General features: G+C 43.2%; 2 protein-coding genes across 5 annotated transcripts in view; both read left to right on the plus strand.

The window, feature by feature from the left end:
- The window catches only part of LOC145515125 (zinc finger protein 701-like), a 39,388-nt gene that overhangs the window by 4,163 nt on the left and 16,034 nt on the right, over positions 1–19,191 (plus strand). For all 4 annotated transcript variants that reach the window (XM_081514792.1, XM_081514794.1, XM_081514791.1 and 1 more), the window contains exons 2-4: positions 1,018–1,107; positions 3,269–3,389; positions 16,516–16,600. In XM_081514792.1, the coding sequence (XP_081370918.1) occupies positions 3,316–3,389; positions 16,516–16,600 (159 nt within the window). In that variant the 5' untranslated portion in view covers positions 1,018–1,107; positions 3,269–3,315. The remainder of the gene's footprint in view (positions 1–1,017; positions 1,108–3,268; positions 3,390–16,515; positions 16,601–19,191) is intronic.
- Positions 10,155–13,089, plus strand: LOC145512361 (uncharacterized). Its single transcript, XM_081506106.1, has 2 exons — positions 10,155–10,265; positions 10,486–13,089. The coding sequence occupies exons 1-2, from the start codon at positions 10,155–10,157 to the stop codon at positions 11,695–11,697; spliced, it is 1,323 nt and encodes a 440-aa protein (XP_081362232.1). The 3' UTR covers positions 11,698–13,089.

The raw sequence follows: 19,191 nt of genomic DNA on the forward strand, positions 1-19,191 counted from the left end.
GCACAGGCATTCTCTAGTTGTGGTGAGGGGGCTACTCTCTAGTTGCAGTGCCTGGGCTTCTGATTGTAGTGGTTTCTCTTGTTGCCCAGCACAGGTTCTAGGCGTGTGGACTCAGTAGTTGTGGTGCATGGGCTTAGTTGCCCCTTGGCATGTGGAGTCCTCCCAGACCAGAGATCAAACCCCTGTCCTCTGCATTGGAAGGTGGATTCTTAACCACTGGATCACCACGGAAGTCCTTGATTCTTTTTTCTTTTTTTAAAATAAATAAATGTCCCACTGGGACATGTACATTGTTGGACACATCTCTCTTTCAGTAGTCATTTTTGGAGATGACAGTGTTTGGTTTGGGTCACTGGATGTGAAAGTAGTGTGACTTGGAATCTAGTGGGCCCTTGGGTGTCTTCGGATGTATTTTTCTCTCAGGCATCAATTATTAGGGCTTGGAATGTTTTCTGTTATTGTATTGCTTGTAAGTTTGTTTGCACCAGAAGGAAATTTATGAGTGCTAAGATTAAGATTGCAGAATGTTTTTTTTTTGTAATTAAATAATCACTCTTTATTCAAAATAAATAAGCCCTCTTACTTAGAGGGAAATACGAAAGTAAACTTCTATCCTTCTGGCCTCTAAGAAACCACATTCAAGATTGCAGAATGTTTTCAGTAGGAGATATGTCCTGCTAGATGTGGGTCTGTGGACTGAGGCTGAGGGGCCTCTGCTCTGCATAGGGCTGGACCAGGGCCTGGTGTGTGACCTGAAGGGGATCGTGGGGTCAGCAGAGGTGCCCCTGCTGCTGTGTACATGAAGCCTCACCAGGAGGGGAGTGTGATCTGAGGGAAAGTGTGGGAAAACGCCCGTGTTGGTCTGTGTGCAGGAGTTGACTGTCCTGAGTCCCTCCTAAGACAGTGGGCAACGGAGAACTGTCTGTTCCACATGGTAAGCTTTCTCCTCTGTGGTTGTGACACAGGAAGTGGGGATGTTCGTTCTAAGCCTTAAACAGCGTGTTTTTAACTTTTAAGATTGACCTCTAAAGACCCATGTTGCCTGAGGAATATACGTGGAAGATGAGGAAGAGAAAAGAACAGGAGTCAGGCATGGCTCTTTCTCAGGTAAGGTCATATTCTCAGTGGATTCTCAGTCTGTCCTTCCTGAAATGCCCTTCTCTGGACTCGCTAATCGTGTCTGACTCTGGAGTGTCCTGTCTGACTCCTGTACACGCACACTCACCCGGGGCCTTCCCTCAGGGCCAGTCGTCTCCACTTAGATCCCGTCTCCCCATGACCCGGTGACCTGGCCCTTGTGAGGAGGCTCCCCTGGGCACCGTCCTGAGCAGGGCTTCTCCCCCACGGGTTGGAGACGGGGTCTGAATGCTGTTGGGCAGCAGGGATTGCTGAGGGCCCATCTGGATGCCCTGTCTGCTCTCTGTCAACCAGGGTAAAGAAGCTACACATAGAGGTTGAGTATTAATATGCACAAATGCCTGCTGAATCCTGAAAGAGACAAGTGAGGGGAAATTTGTTCTGATTTTTATAATATATTTGTAGGTAAATGAGTGGGTCACTGGCCTCAAAATCTTAATGATTGGGAATAGAATGGATACTTGAGAAACAGACATGAGTGATAGAGGTTGTTTTATTCCACCATTGATTTTAAAGTATGAAATCAACCTAAATCTATGAGAGATAGAAATTCTTTGTATCACTTTATATGACCTCCCCTTAGAGGTTTTCTGTTGATTGTGTTCTTTGACATCGCAATTTCTCTGATTGTTGCAGGTTAAGTTCCAGCTTTATTGTGTTGTTGGTAGATACTCAATTTTTAGCACCATTTGTTATTGAGACTGTCCTTTTTCCATTGTGTAGTCTCAGCACCCTCCTCAGTACATTTTACATACATGCAAAGGATTATTTCTGAGTACTCACTTTTGCTCCATTGGTTTATATATTTATGTTTATATAAGTACCCTACCTTATGGCAGAAAGCAAAGAAGAACTAAAGAGCCTCTTGATGAAAGTGAAAGAGGAGAGTGCAAAAGTTGGCTTAAAGCTCAACGTTCAGAAAACTAAGATCATGGCATCTGGTCCCATCACTTCATGGGAAATAGATGGGGAAACAGTGGAAACAGGATCAGCGTTTGTTTTTTTGGGCTCCAAAATCACTGCTGATGGTGATTGCAGCCATGAAATTAAAAGACGCTTACTCCTTGGAAGGAAGGTTATGACCAACCTAGATAGCATATTTAAAAGCAGAGACATTACTTTGCCAACAAAGGTCCGTCTAGTCAAGGCTATGGTTTTTCCAGTGGTCATGTATGGATGTGAGAGTTGAACTTTACCATGTCTAAAGACACCATTCATACTGGAGCTCATCTAGATATTGAATAGCACTGAGTGTGTGTTTTTGGCTGCGCTGGGCCTTCATTGCTTTCCATGTGCTTTTCTCTAGTTGTGCTGAATGGGGGCTGCTCTCTAATTGCAGTGCTTGAGCCTCTCATCATGGTGGCTTCTCTTGTTGCAGAGCATGGGCTCTAGAACACAGGCTCAACACTTGTGGCGCACGGGCTTCATTGCTCCTTGGCATGTGGGATCTTTCTGGACCAGGGATTGAATCCATGTCCCCTGCATTGGCAGGTAGATTCTTAGCCACTGGACCACCAGGGAAGTCCTCAACTCAGTGTTTAGAACGTAATATCTAACTCTTCTCCACAGACAACCCATCCTTGAATTTTATTTCTGTGTGTTTTCTAATTGTCCACAAAGATGAAAAATCTGTATTAATTGGAGGATATCATAATCTGTTAGAAAAGCATAAGAAATTATAATTAGAGACATATAATTTTCTCCTTAGCATGGATCTTTGAGAATATATACTTCAATAGTATCAGTCCTTACACTTACCTCTTCTTTTCATTTTTTAAAAGATGAGAAATATCCTCATGGCCACTTGGGTAAATATTTTTGTTGTTGTTATTGAGGTGTAGTTAATTGACAATGTTATATTAGTTTCAAGTGTACAGCAAAGTGATTCAAGTGTATGTATATTTCAAGTGTGTACAGCAAAATGACTCAGCTATATATATATTCTTTTTTAGATTCTTTTCCATTATAGGTTATTTCAAGATATTGAGTATAGTTCCTTGTGCAATTCAGTAGGCCCTTGTTTATCTGTCTTTTATATATTAGTAGTAGTGTGTGTATGTTAATCCCAAGCTCCTAATTTATCTGAGCTTCCTCCCCAACCACCGTGAGCCCCTAAAATTTTTTGTTTCAGTTGACTTTGGAGGATGTAGCCATTGACTTCTCTCCGGAAGAGTGGGAATGCCTGGACCCTGCTCAGAGAGCCTCGTACAGGGCCGTGATGGTGGAGACCTGCAGGAACCCGCTCTCCCTGGGTGAGGATGACTTCTGTGTGGACGTTGGGACCTGACCTTTTGTGTTGTGTGTTTTCCCCCGTGGACCTCCTGGACTCAGACATGATGGAGCATCACTAGTGTAAACTGACCCTCTTTTCAGATGATGATGTCCGTTTCATGTTACATCAGAGGTCGAGGTGGTTCCAGAGCTTAATTATGTATAAAGCCCAATGGCAAACTTTTCAAAAATGTCTGATTTCCTGCTTTCTACCCTTTGCTTCTGATTCAGTATTTCTTGGAAGAGTGTCACTGTTCCCGATGCATTTATAATTTTGGCAGTGCTGGGTCTTTGTTGCTGCCTGGCTTTTCTCTAGTTGAGGGGCACAGGCTTCTTGTGGTGGTGCCTTCTCTTGTCACTGAGCTCGGGCTCTAGTGCACGGGCTTTAGTAGTTGCCATTCCCAGGTTCTAGAGCACGGGCTCAGTAGTTGTGGCACACAGGTTTAGCTGCTGCTCAGCCTATGGCGTCATTCCAGACCAGGGATCCTACCCATGTCTCCTGCGTTACCACTGAGCCACCAGGGAAGCCCTTCCCTGTGCACATAAAAGGAGGCAAGCGGTGGATGAATTTGTGAAATATTTTTCCAGACCCAGCTGTCATGCCCTCTTTACTCAACAGAGAACAAACACAGCACTTTACGTTTCTTTGTTTTTGATAAAGCAGGAATTTCTATTTCTGATCTGAATATTATCTCCATGTTAGAGCAAGAGAAAGAGCCCAGGACTGTGATAACTGGTGTGAAAATAGCAAAAAACCAAATGGGTGGAATGTATCAAAAGTACGAATTAGAGACATGTTCTCAGGGCCAAGAGGAAGCCACAGCCTTTATAGAGTCTGGGAACCTCTTGTCAGAGTAGAGAGTTCTTTGGGAAAACCAAAGAGTATTTATTGGAAACTCGCAGAGGAAACTTTTCTTCTCCCCTACTTATCGCTTGATATCATTCATCCTGTAAAATGTATTCTTTTACCCTCCAGTGGTGCCACGGTTCCTCCAGAGAGAGAGCACGGTCTTTGTCAAGATCCACAACAGTCACCATCTGGCTCCTGTGAACTGGTCTTTGCTTGACTCTGAGGAACATAATGTGGGTTGTGTTATCAGGGTCTCTTGCTCCTTCATCTCTCCTTCTGGTCTTGATTCCCCTGGATGCCCAGTTCTTAGTCCACATGGATCAGAGCTGGTGCCTCTGCTGAGCCTCTGAGCTTGATCAGAGTTGCTGTATGCAGAAGATGAAATCAAAACATGGGTTGGGGAAGGAGATGGCAACCCTCTCCAGTATTCTGGCCTGGGGAATCCCATGGACAGCAGAGCTTACCGGGCTATAGTCCATGGGGTCGCAAAAGAGTCGGACGCAACCGAGCAACTAAACAACAGTAACATGGATTTGTCAGTCTCTGTTATGTGAGTAATGTAAGAAGCTGACTAATTAAAAGCATTATTTGTGATAAAAAAAAAAAAAACATGGGAAAACATTGGCTGTCGTTGGAGTCCGTCTGGCACCTCAGTCTATGGAGCTATATCCATCCCTGTCTGCTTATTTAGATCCCTGAGCCATTCCTTGCGCTCTGCCTCTGCCATGCCCTTCAGGGTTGTGTGTACCAGGGAGATGGATTGAGTCTTCTCTGTTGTTTCTTAAGAAAACTAAGGTGATGGACAGAGAGATCTTCTTTTTGATCCCTAGTTCTGCATGGGGAACATGTATGAATCTTTCTGGCTGATAACTTGGCATCTGTGGGTTGAGCAGATGGTTCCATCTCAATGTCATAGGGTATCTGACTACCATATCTTATAAATTTTTGGCTCTGGTACTGCATTGCCTAGTCTGGGAATGTGTACTCTTCCTGATTTTTTTATTTTCCTAAATTTGTACGATTTTGCCTCTTAAATGTGCTATAGAATTATGTAGACCTAAAGACTAAAGGTTTTTCCAGTTTTCTTGCTGTGATAATCCTCCTGTAGTTTACAAACAACGTTTGGTAGACTGTCTGTGGACTGGGTTTACCGGGTAACACAATTATTTTGTGGAGAACGCTGCCCTTCCCCCATACAATGATCCTGAGACCATTGTGGAGCTTCAGTAGACTGTGTGTGCTATGCTTGGTCTCAGCCCTGTCCGACTCTTTGCGACTTCATGGACTGTAGCCCACCAGGCCCCTCTGTCCATGGGGATTCTACAGGCAAGAATACTGGAGTGGGTTGCCATGCCCTCCTCCAGGGGATCTTCCCAGCCCAGGAATCGATCCCAGGTTTCCCGCATTGCCGGCGCATTCTTTACACAAGAGGTTTTTTTGTTTTTTCTGTCGGCTCTATCGTGTGTCTGGAAACTGGAGCAAGTCTTGAAGTGTCAAACTGTCGACTTTCTTCTTTTCAAGCTTGTTTTTGCTATTGTTTCTCTGCTGAGATCCACATGAATAGTAGGACGGACAAATCCATCTATTTAAGAAATGAATGCCATTGGGATTTCACTTGGGATTATTTTGAATCTGTTGATCACTTTGGCCGGTATTGGCATCCTGACAATGTTGACTTCCAATCCATGGGCTTGGGATATCTTTGCATTTATTGTGTCTTTTCTAATATTTTTCAACAGTCTTTTTAGGTTACAGTATATAAATCTTTCCCTTCCCATATAACATTCAGTTCAGTTTAATTCAGTCGCTCAGTCGTAGCCAACTCTTTGCGACCCCATGAATCGCAGCACGCCAAGCCTCCCTGTCCATCACCAACTCCCGGAGTTTACCCATACCCACGTCCATCGAGTCGGTGATGCCATCCAACCATCTTATCCTCTGTTGTCCCCTTCTCCTCCTGCCCCCAATCCTTCTCAGCATTAGGGTCTTTTTCAATGAGTCAACTCTTCGCATGAGGTGGCCAAAGTATTGGAGTTTCAGTTTCAATATCAGTCCTTCCAATGAACACCCAGGACTGATCTCCTTTAGGATGGACTGGTTGGATCTCCTTGCAGTCCAAGGGACTCTCAAGAGTCTTCTCCAACACCACAGTTCAAAAGCATCAATTCTTTGGCACTCAGCTTTCTTCACCATCCAACTCTCACATCCATACATGACCACTGGAAACACCATAGCCTCGACTAGACGGACTTTTGTTGGCAAAGTAACGTCTCTGCTTTTAAATATGCTGTCTAGGTTGGTCATAACCTTCCTTCCAAGGAGTAAGCGTCTTTTAATTTCATGGCTGCAGTCACCATCAGCAGTGATTTCGGAGCCCCAAAAAATAAAGTCTGACACTGTTTCCACTGTTTCCCCATCTATTTCCCGTGAAGTGATGGGACCAGATGCCATGATCTTAGTTTTCTGAACGTTGAGCTTTAAGCCAACTTTTTCATTCTCCTCTTTCACTTTCATCAAGAGACTCTTTAGTTCTTCTTCACTTTCTGCCATAAGGGTGGTGTCATCTGCATATCTGAGGTTATTGATATTTCTCCTGGCAATCTTGATTCCAGGTTGTTTTTCTTCCAGCCCAGCGTTTCTCATGATGTACTCTGCATATAAGTTAAATAAGCAGGGTGACAATATAACATTATCTAAGGTTTTTTTAAAATTTGGTTCTCTTCTAAATGGAATTGTTTTCTGAGCTTATTTTTTGATTACTCATTGTTAATATTTAGAAGCTCAATTGATTTCTGCATGTTAATTTTGTGGGGGGGGGCGGCTATGCCGTGCAGCATGTGGTATCTTAGTTCCCAGACATGAAATGGAACCCATGCCCCATTCAGTGGAAGCACAGTCCTGACCACTGGACAGCCAGGGAAGTCCCTGCTGTGTTTTAAAATTCTTCCATTATTCTAGTGGCGTGTTTTTGTTTTTTGTTTTGCATTTTCTTCATAATTAGATTGGGCTTAGTGGTAAAGAATCAGCCTGCCAGTGCAGGAGACATAAGAGACACAAGGGGAAGGTCTCCTGGAGGAGGGCATGGCAACCCACTCCAGTATTCTTGCCTGGAGAATCCCATGGACAGAGGATCCTGGCAGGCTACAGTCCATAGGGTCGCACAGAGTCGGACACAACTGAAGTGACTTAGCAGGCAAGCTCTTATACACATAATTGGATCATGTCAGTTGTCAATCTAATTTTGTTTCCTTTTGCTCTTAAGAGATCTATTATCTCTTTTCATGCCTATGTATTCTTGCCGGAACTTTCAGGTATATGTTTTTAGAAATATTGAGAGCCTGCGTGCTTGTTCCTGATCTTAGCAGAAAAGCTTTCAGTCTTTTCCATTGAGTCTGATGAGGGCTCTGAGGAAATGCTCCGTAGAAGCCTGGCTTTCAGCACCATCTTGTACCTTCTCCTAACAAAGAACATACATTAGACCCGATAAGGCTGAACCCAAGTACTCGTGCCAGTCGCTCAGTGAGACCAAATGAACTGAAACCTTGGAGTCTGGAGCAGAGAAAGGTTTATTAGTTGAGGTAGAACCAACCAGGAAAATAGGAGACCCAGGCCTGTCTCAAATCCACCTTGCTGGCTGGCCAGAGTGTAAGATTTTTAAAAGAGAGGGGAGTGGAGTGTCTGTGATCCCAGCTTCCCCATAAGATCTCAGCTGCTGACTCTGGCAACTTGTGAGTTTCTTTAGGATTATTCTATGTGTGCCTGCAAGACAAGTTTCTAAATCTTGGTCTTGTGATTCCTTAAAGAGGGAGCAAAGGCATTACCTGAGATGTATCATTATTTACTTAGAGTCAGTGGTTAAAAATTTCAGTTCTCGGGAGTTCCCTGGTGGTTCAGTGTTTGGGAATCTGCCTTCCAATGCGGGAGACTTGGGGTTTGATCCCTGGTTGGGGAACTAAGATCCCACATGCCTTGAGGCAACTAAGCCACACTCGTCCACAACTAGAGAGCAAGAAATTGAGAGCCTGCACACCACGAACTTAAGACCCAATAAAGCCAAAAGTAAATATTAAAAAAATCATAAAAAAAAAGAATTTCAGTTCTCGGTTGACCTTATGGGTGTCATCAATTTTTAAGTCTTTTGGGGGCCAGCTAGTTGAAGCCACAGTTAGGGGTTGTAAATCAAGGTGTCAGTTTAAGCTATCCATTATGGAAAAGATTATGCTGGACTTGCTTTTCCTTTGTCTCTGCCTTCCCTCACTTCCCTAATAGGTACTGCTTGAATCTCCTCTTTGGATCTCAGGTAAAGTCTAGATGACTAAGCCTTTTTCTATGAACCAGAAACTGTGTACCTGGCAGGGCCCCCCAAGGCCTTGCTCAGTTTCAGTTCCCTCCCTTTTTTGATACTCCTCAATCTTAAGGGGAACTAGTGTGGAAAAGAAAGAGAATAACATATTCTATAAACAGGTTAATCAAACTCAGCAAGAGAACTCAAATATAGGGGGACTCAGTTTCAAAATGACGATCTCTTTCCTACTCCTACTGTTGATTCGATTTCTTTGTATCTGCATGTCTGTGCACAGAAGAAGTGCATCCATCTCCTTTTTTAAAAACTTAAATATTGGTTGCCCTGGCTCCAACTAATTATTTGTTAGTTGCTGGCAGAGAAGGGGTTTCTCATTTCCGTGGCTTCTCTTATTGGGAAGCACGGGCTCTAGGTGCTCAGTAATTGTGGCACGTGGGCCCAGTAGTTGTGGTGCAGGAACTTAGTTGCTCCGTGGCATGTGGATTTTTCCCGCACCAGGGATCAAACTCTTGTCCCCTGCATTGGCAGCCCTATTCTTATCCACTGCGTCACCAGGGAACCCCCTGCTGCAGGTTGTTAGTATCCCTTTGTCTTTATTATTTTGTGTGCTTTTCTTTTGCAATTTTTTTCAGCATTTTGTCTGACCCTGGTTTAAAAATTTACAAAATGTTCAATCCTTATTACATACATTTGGAGTGAATAACATAAATAATTTAAACGATACTGCCTAAGTAGGGCATCCTCTATATATTGGTTGTTTGATCACTGCACAATATTTTTTATATTAATTCTTAATTGTGATATCCAGATGATGGTCTTTTGGCATGTATTATGCAATACGGCTGACATGCATTATTTGTTCATGTTGTAAAATGCCTTTTATTTATGGGTACATAGCTTTATAGTAAATGTTTAGAAAAATACTTTTTCTTAAAAATAGTTTTATTATATTCTTTATTTTCTCTGTCATGTATTAATTTCTCAATTCTAAACAGCCCATTAAATTATTTATTAGATCACCTTGTTTGGACTATTTAGCATTACAGTATATTTACCCATTTTTTAGCATTTTTCTATAGTAAGAATGCAGAATATATCTGTGATATAATTTTTTTTCTCCTCAATTATGGAACAGCAGTATGTTTAATGTTAATTGGTATGTACTTTGGGGTCATGGTGAAAAAATACCCTTTCTTTGATAGCTGATTTCCAATGTGAGTGTTTTTGATATAGGGTTTATAAAGCAAGGCTACCTTAAAATTAACTTGAATTATATGTTATTTAGTAAAGAATTCTATTCCTTTAGTGTTTCTAAAAGTTTTAAGATCTTTGTTAGGAACTTTCATAATTCTGTTGGGGATCAGTATTACTTTTGGTGTAATACATACTCAACATGAAAGATTTACTTATGGATTCTAATGAATAGGATACTGTGGTTCTTTATATCTTGTAGATATCTCGCCTATACAAGTGATTAAGCAGTTAAAGGTAAAATCAAACAGTGACACAAGAAAAGTACTTCAAACAGTGATGTTGAGAAGACCCAAAAGTCTTGAAATCAAACATTTTTACCTCAGGGAAATGCAGGAAAATATGAATGACTTTGAGTCTCAGCAGAGATGTGATGAAAGAAATGATAAAGGAATGCCTGTGACCAATAACCAAAGTCTCACCGATGGAAGACGTTGCCGTTGTGAAAAGGATGTTGGGATTGAGCCTGTTGAAAATTGGTTTGGTTTAAACTTTCAGGATGAACTCCACATAATGAGAAGTGAAGGGGAAATGTATGGATTTGATCACCCGGACAAGAAAATCAACAGTAGTGTCCCACTTTCACCACTTCATATAATTTCTCCTAGAGTTAAAACCAGTATTTCTAACACACCTGAAAATGACTTTACGCAGTTCCACAGTACTGACATAGGACCAGAAAGCACACAGCAAAAGACCTTACAAATGTAGCAAGTGTAACAAAACCTTCCTCAATAGCTCAAACCTCGCCAGACATCAGACAGTCCACACAGGAGCGAAAATATTTAAATGTGATTTATGTGACAAAGTCTTTAGTCAAAATTCAAGACTTGTAAATCATTGGAGAATTCACAGTGGAGAGAAACCTTACAAATGTAATGAATGTGGAAAAACCTTTAATCACTATTCAAACCTCATTAGACATCAGAAAATTCATACAGGAAAGAAGTTCTGTCAATGTGATCTCTGCAGCAAAGTCTTCAGTAATAATTCAAGCCTTGCAACTCATCGGAGGGTTCATACTGGGAAGAAACCTTATAAATGTAATGAGTGTGGCAAAGCTTTTAGTCTATATGCAACCCTTGCATTACATCATAGAGTTCATACTGGAGAGAAACCTTACCAGTGTAATGAGTGTGGGAAAACCTTTAGTCACCGCTCTAACCTCATCAGACATCAGAAAATTCTTACTGGAAAGAAGTTATATGAATGTGATATATGTAGCAAGGTCTTCAGTCGAAATAAAAACCTTGCAATTCATCGGAAGGTTCATTCTGGAGAGAAACCCTATAAATGTAATGAATGTGACAGGAGGTTTAGTAAAAATTCACATCTTGCAAGTCATCAGAGAACTCATACTGGAGAGAAACCTTACACATGTAATGAGTATGGTAAAGTTTTCACTATATGTGCAACTCTTGGAAGGCACCAGAGAGTTCATACTGCAAAGAAACCTAACAAATGTAGTGAATGTGGCCAGGTCTTTACTCAAAAATCAAGCCTTTCACGTCATCAGCAAATTCATTCTGGACTGAAACCTTTCAAATGTAGTGATTGTGGCAAAGCCTTCCGTCAAAACTCGCACCTTACAAGTCATTGGAGAGTACATTTTTTAAAGAAACTTTTCAACTACATTGAGTGTGCAAAATCCTTCACTCAGGTTTCTAAAATCATGCGAAGTGTTGACTCATTGGAAAAGACCCTAATGCTGGGTAGGATTGGGGGCGGGAGGAGAAGGGGACGACAGAGGGTGAGATGGTTGGATGGCATCACCGACTCGATGGACATGGGTTTGGGTAGACTCCGGGAGTTGGTGATGGACAGGGAGGCCTGGCGTGCTGCAATTCATGGGGTCGCAAAGAGTTGGACACGACTGAGCGACTGAACTGAACTGAACTGAGGGCATGATTACTCATCATGCTTATTGCATTCAGGGTGCCTTTCTGTAGGTAGTTCACAGTGGGTTATGGGACAGAATCATCCATCTACTGGCCTTGGACAGAGCATACAGGACATTAAGGGACTGGGCTCTTCATGGGGGGAAAGTGACAGGTCACTAGGAACTGATTATCTGGTAGAAATAATGCAGAGGAAAACTTGGTCACTTTCTCCACCGGATGTTATAACTGTTGTATATATGTATGTTTAATGAGTTATTTTTGGAAATTGAACAGAGCAGTTATCTTCAGAGGAAAATATATTCATATGCATTAGAATATTGCATGTATGAGTATGATTCACATTTAACTGCTGCAGTTACATTTGCAGCTGTTTTATTTAGAGTGTTTCATACATGGAACAACAGACTGGTTCCAAATAGGAAAAGGAGTATGTCAAGGCTGTATATTGTCACCCTGCTTATTTAACTTCTATGCAGAGTACATCATGAGAAATGCTGGGTTGGAGGAAGCACAAGCTGGAATCGGGATTGCCGGGAGAAGTATCAATAACCTCAGATATGCAGATGACACCACCCTTATGGCAGAAAGTGAAGAAGAACTAAAGAGCCTCTTAATGAAAGTGAAAGAGGAGAGTGAAAAAGTTGGCTTAAAGCTCAACATTCATAAAACTAAGATCCTGGCATCCGGTCCCATCACTTCATGGCAGATAGATGGGCAAACAGTGGAAACAGTGGCTGACTTTATTTTTCTGGGCTCCAAAATCACTGCAGATGGTGATTGCAGCCATGAAATTAAAAGACGCTTACTCCTTGGAAGGAAAGTTATGACCAACCTAGACAGCATATTAAAAAGCAGAGACATTAGTTTGCCAACAAAGGTCCATATGGTCAAGGCTACGGTTTTCCCAGTGGTCATGTATGGATGTGAGAGTTAGACTATAAAGAAAGCTTAGCGCAGAAGAATTGATGCTTTTGAACTGTGGTGTTGGAGAAGACTCTTGAGAATCCCTTGGACTGCAAGGAGATCCAGCCAGTCCATCCTAAAGATCAGTCCTGGGTGTTCATTGGAAGGACTGATATTGAAACTGAAACTCCAGTACTTTGGCCACCTGATGCCAAGAGCTGACTCATTGGAAAAGACCCTGATGATGGGAAAGATTGAGGGCAGGAGGAGAAGGGGACAACAGAAGATGAGATGGCTGGATGGCATCATCGACTCTATGGACATGGGTTTGGGTGGACTCGGGGAGTTGGTGATGGACAGGGAGGCCTGGTGTGCTGCGGTTCATGGGGTCACAAAGAGTCAGACATGACTGAGTGACTGAACTGATACGTTTCCTATTGTAATTAATAAATTTAGTTACTTTGTCAACCCTAGATGAATCTTGTTGCTTCCACCAACACTTTTTTTGTGTCTCCAACTTTACAAGTAGAGAAGCTAGCAATGTGCCATTAGGTTCTCAGGATTGAAAGAATCTGTAGTAATCTTTTTCAAATATGGAATCAAACAGGATACAATTTGAGGATTAAATACTCAATTTGTACTTGCATTATTCTTTCCACTCTGTTCAAGACTATTCAGATGGGCATAATGAAAACATCGTAACTGTATATTTCAGACTCTGACTTCTATTAATGTGCAAAAATTTAACAGTAAATTTTAAAAATTGATTTTATTCAATGATTTATCAATTCGGCAGCATCCCTAATAGTAAATTAAGAGATTCTCCAAGGAACTGTGTCCTCATTCACCAAAATAATGGTTGTACAGACTTTGTGCCTCTACCTCTTCAGAACAGTTCCTGGAAGCTGTCTCTGAGACCTTGTTCCCTTGGCTGTAGTCCTCATTCTGCCCGAAATGAAACAACTCACGACTCTTGGGTTGTGTGTTTTTTTAAGTCGACAGTATCATAAACAGAAAAATATTTTTTTCTTTTTATTTTTTTTATTGGATCTATATGGGATTATGGATGCTTATTAACTTAAAATAACTTTCAATATATGAAAGAACATTATGCTGTATACCTTCATGTCATACAGTGATGTATGCCAAGTTCATCTCAATAACACTGTGAGGAAAAGTTTTCAAAGGCAAAACACTTTGGAGAAAAAAGAATGAACAGTGCAATTTAGAGCAATTTCCAGGATTAGTCTCCGAGGGCCTGGAACTGCCAGCGTGTTGTCATTCATTCTCGCTCATCCTGACTGAATGAGGAATAGAAAGGAAAAACTGTTCTGTAGGGTAGAATTCTACCCAGGGAGCATTTTGTATTTCTCATTCTAGTTTTTATTATAGCGGCAAATCCAGTTCTTCGTTCCTTGAACTGCCTACGTTGATTCTAATTGCAGGCAAGTTCCAGGAGCTAGCTAGCATCTCACAGCAACCCCTGGGAGACCGCTGTTCCTAACCATGGAATGAAGCGCCTGAGTCTCAGGAGAGGGACCTGAGAGAAACCTGCTGGCAAAAACAGCTTTTGATTAACACCGTTGTAAACTTCTCAGGAGGAAACATCCTACTTGCAGACACAAATACAAGGTGTTGACTTAAACCTGTTTCACACAGGATCTTAGAATGAGCGTTTTCGCGGTGTAGAAGGTACGGTCCCCTGGCCCGCCTCCAGGTGCTGCTGAGTGGATCAGGGCTCTTCGTGCGCCGCCCTCCCAGTAGCCTCCGCCCGCGCACTGCAACCGGAAGTCCCGCCCTTAACAGCGTGCCTGAGCAGTTTCTTACCCGCAAACGTGCTCCAAGAGACAGTGGCAGTGCAGAGCGTAAACTTCTGATTTCTAGGGCGAATCTGCGGTAGGCGGCCTCCCTTGCTCCACTGTCAGGGTCTCGGAGTTACTGTGGGCCTTAAATTTCAGCCCCCGGCCCTCCCCCGCAAGCAGAGTCAGACCGCGCCGATACTCGTCGAGTATGTTTTCCTTTGTGGTTGAATTGTCTCTGAGGCTGGTCCGTTCCCTTGGGTTCAGTCCAGGTAGGCGCCGCCTTTCGCTCATTTTCCTGCCTTAAACTGGTTGAGTACCTCTTTCTCCATCCCTCAAGTAAAGTCCTCTCACGCCAAATGGACTCCCTCCGCCCTCCGCCCCCAAGGCTCGCCCTCTCGACCCCTGGAGGCCGCGCCGGTCTCCCGGCTCCCGCAGAGGCCTCGCCCTCTCCCCGGTCCAGGGATTCCGGAGAGCCCGCCCAGCTCCTGAGACCCCGTCCCTCCCACCCCCTCTGTCCTGGCGTCTCCTCAGACCGGTCCTTCTGCCCAGCCGACCTCCCCTTCCCGTCAGCCCTTCCTCTCACCACGCGTAGAGGGAGGTGACCTCAGCCAGCCCTGTAACACCCAGTGTTCTTCGGCGCCAAAAGTTACCCAATGGCAAATGGTCTCTCGTTGTAGGCGGGCATCTTACTCGCTCGCCATCCTTGTAAATTCGTGGGCCAGGCGATCAGGAGAAGCTGAGTCAGAGAGCCGGACAGATAAATAGGAACTTGAGGCAAAAGAATGAAGGAGAAGAGATCAGAACATAAAGGATGGCTGAGTGACTTGTAAATAGACTGTAAAAGGAAAGCGATTACGCCTTGAAAGGAGCAGATGAATCAAATAGAGAAATAAATAAAAAGCTGGATCTCCAGGGATTGGAGAGCACCAGAGGTGGTGGGGGCCCCTGGATCATCAGTAGCGGACAAGTAACAGTGGTGAGGCCTTTCACACAGAGAGTCTGAGATGGGGTGAAAGGTGGGACAGCGGCCTTCAGAGCGTCGTGGTTCTGGCAGAGGAACAGTACAAAGGGTGACAGGGCGATCGGAGGAAGAGGGAGGGCAGAAAGGGAGCAGAGGTGGGGGACAGAAGAGGCAGAAATACCTAGACACATAGGGCAATCGAGAAGGCTGGGGGGAGAGCCTCAAGGGAGGGAATGCATTGCAGCCAAGGGCAGGAGAGGTGTGGGAGAGCAAGGGAAAGAGGAGACCCAGAAGTAGAGATAAAATAGGAAAACAGATAAAGAGAATGAAGTGGAACCACCTAGGAGTGTAGGTAGGGGAGAAACTGGGTCCAGATGGGTGGTGAGGTCTTTGGATGGGGCTGATTAATTTCAGATGTAGCTTTTGTGGCTTTAGAATGTACTAAATTCAAAAGTTGCTCAAATTATGCAGATGAGGATGAGAACTGCAAAACTCGTCTATAAGGCCTGTGCACATTTTGTGAATGTTTGTATATTTTAGGTGCTCCAGGTGATTTCAGTCTATCTCACTGAGCATCAGGACTCTTGTCTCTGAGTGGTGGAGTGGTGCTCACTCCAGGCTTCACGTTTCGTTGATGAGGCATTTTGCACACCCATGTTTTGTACCCTCTGACCAGAGATTCCCCCTCAGGTAGTTTGTGTCGGTTTACAGCTTGATAATATTTAAGATGCCCCAGGTGATTGCAGCCTGGATCCCTCACTGAACATCAGGACTCTGAATCCTCCCAGTCCTGAGGGCTGAGATCTGGGCTGAAGAGGAGGCGCTCTGCCCTGAGCGGGGATGGACCAGGGCCTGGAGTGTGACCTGAAGGGGATTGTCAGGTCAGCTCAGGTGCCCCCTGCTGCTGTGTGCATGAGGCCTCACCAGGAGGGGAGTGTGATTCGAGGGAAAGTGTGGGAAAGTCCCGTGTTAGTCTCTGTGCGGGAGTTGAGTGTCCTGAGCCCCTCCTGAGACAGTGGCCACAGGGGACTGTCTGTTCCTCATGGTCAGGGCTTCCCTGTGTGCGTGGTTGGGGCACACGAAGGGTGTGTGTTGACTCGAAGCGTTAAACAGCACGTTTTCAACTTTCATGATAGATCTCTGAAGACTGTGTTGCCTGAGGAAGAAGCCCTGAAGTTGAAGAAGATGAAAGAAAACAAGTCAGGCATGGCTCTTTCCCAGGTAAGGTCATATTCTCAGTGGATTCTCAGTCTGTCCCTCCTGAAATGCCCTTCTCTGGACCCGCTAATCGTGTCTGACTCTGGAGTGTCCTGTCTGACTCCTGTACACGCACACTCACCCGAGGCCTTCCCTCAGGGCCAGTCGTCTCCACTTAGATCCCGTCTCCCCATGACCCGCTGAGCTGGCCCTTGTGAGGAGGCTCCCCTGGGCACCGTCCTGGGCAGGGATTCTCACCCACGGGTTGGAGACGGGGTCTCAGTGCTGTTGGGCAGCAGGGACTGCTGAGGGCCCATCTGGATGTGCTGTCTGCTCTCTGTCAAACAGGGTAAGGAAGCTGCATATAGAAGTCAGGTATTATATGCACAACATCTGGTAAAATCTGGAAATCAGATCAATAAGGGAAAATTTGTTCTGATTTTTTCTAACACCACTGAATGTAAATGAATGAGTCACTTTCTTCAAAATCTTAATGATTGAGAGTGGAATGACAATTCAGAAACAGACTTCAGTTATAGTGGGTGCTTTATTGCATTATCGAATTTACTCTATGAAAACAACTTAAATTTCTGATAGTCGGAAATTCTTTAACTCATTTTTATCACCTCCATCACTCAGAAATTGTCTTTCTACTCTGTGGGTTGTATTGTGTGACACACTGAAGTTTTTAGTTTTGGTAAAAGTAGGTTTGATGAAAGCAGGTAAGGTTTCAGCTTCATTCTTTCGCTAGAAGACACCTACATTCTCAGCACCATTCATTTTTTTTTTTTTTTTAATTTTCTTTTAACACCAAAAACATTTTGTATTGGGGGTATAACCGACTAACAGTATTGTGATGGTTTCAGGTGAACAGCGAAGGGACTCAGCCATAGATGTCCATTTATCCATTCTCCCCCCAAACCCCATTCCCATCCAGACTGGCGTATAACATTGACCAGAGTTCCATGTGCTATACAATAGGTTCCCATTGGTTATCCACTCTAAACATAGCAGTGTTTACATGACCTTCCTAAGGTCCCCAACCATCCCTTCCCCCTGGCAACCATGAGTTCATTTTCTAAGTCTGTGAGTCTCTTTCTGTTTAAGTATGTTCATTTGTATCGTTTCTTTTTAGATTCCACATATAAAGGATGTCATATGATATTTCTCCTTTTCTGTCTGACTCTTGGACTCAGTATGACGCTCTCTGGGTCCGTTCATGTTGCTGCAAATGGCCTTGTTTCATTCCTTTTAATGGCTGAGTAATATTCCATTGTGTATCTGTTCCACATCTTCTTTATCCATTCCTCTGTCAATGGATATTTAGGTTGTTTCCGTGTCTCGGCCATTGTAAACAGTGCTGCAGTGAACATTGGGGTACACGTATCTTTTCGGGTCATGTTTTTCTCTGGATATATGCCCAGGAGTGGGATTGCAGGGTCATATGGTAGCTCTGTTTTTAGTTTTCTGAGGAACCTCCATACTCTTCTCCACCGTGGCTGAACCAGTTTAAATTCCCACCAACAGTGCAGGAGGGTTCCCGTCTCTCCACACCCTCTCCAGCATTTGTTGTTTGTAGATTTTTTTGATGGTAGCCATTCTGACCTGTATGAGGTCATATCTCATTGTAGTTTTGATTTGCATTTCTCTTGTAACTAGCAATTTTGAACACCGTTTCATATGCCTATTCGCCATCTATATGTCCTCTTTAGAGAAGAAATACCTATTCAGGTCTTCTGCCACCCAGTTTTTGAATGGGTTATTTGTTTTGATGCTATTAAGTGTCATAAGCTGTTGTAAATTTTGGAGACTAATCCCTTATCAGTCACATCATTTGCAAATATTTTCTCCCAATCTGTGGGTTGTCTTTTTGTTTTGTTTATTGTTTCCTATGCCATCAGCACCATTCATTATTGAGTCAGACCTTCCTTCTTTGTGTAGTCTTGGCATCCATGTCAATACATTTTTCATATTTATCAAGAATTATTTCTGGTATTCTTTTTTTTCTTTTTTCTGCTGCACCTCTTAGCTTGTGAGATCTTTGTTCCTTGACCAGAGACCGAATCCGGGCCCTTAGCACCAAGAACAGAGAGTTCTAACCACTGGGCCGCCGTAATATTTCCTATTTCTGATACTCTAGTCTGCTTCATTGGTTGATGTATCTTTGTTTATGCCAATACCACATCATCTTGATTACTTTGTAATATGTCTTGAAATCTCAAAATGATGGCCTCCATCTTCTTTTTCAAGAGTATTTTGGCCCTTTGTGGTCCCTTGAGGTTCCCTATAAACTTTGGCATGATTTTTGTTTTCTTTTACTGCAAAAATTGCTGTTGAAATTTTGATATAGATTCCACTGAATCTCTAGAACACTTTGGTAATGTGGTCATTTTAAGAATATTACATATTTGAATCCATGAGTATGGCTGTCTTTTTATTTATTTCTATCTCCATGGACTTCTTTCAGAACATTTACTAGTTTTCAATGTACAAGTCTTTCACCTCCTTGATTCATTTGTTCCTAAGTATTCTACCCGTTTTGATGCTATAGTATATAGGAAGTGAAGTGAAGTGAAAGTCACTCAGTCGTGTCTGACTCTTTACGACCCCATGGA

This window comes from Giraffa tippelskirchi, chromosome 7, assembly GCF_054371585.1.
Source record: "Giraffa tippelskirchi isolate mGirTip1 chromosome 7, T2T-mGirTip1v1.2.pri, whole genome shotgun sequence".
In the NCBI taxonomy this organism is placed as follows: Eukaryota; Metazoa; Chordata; class Mammalia; order Artiodactyla; family Giraffidae; genus Giraffa; species Giraffa tippelskirchi.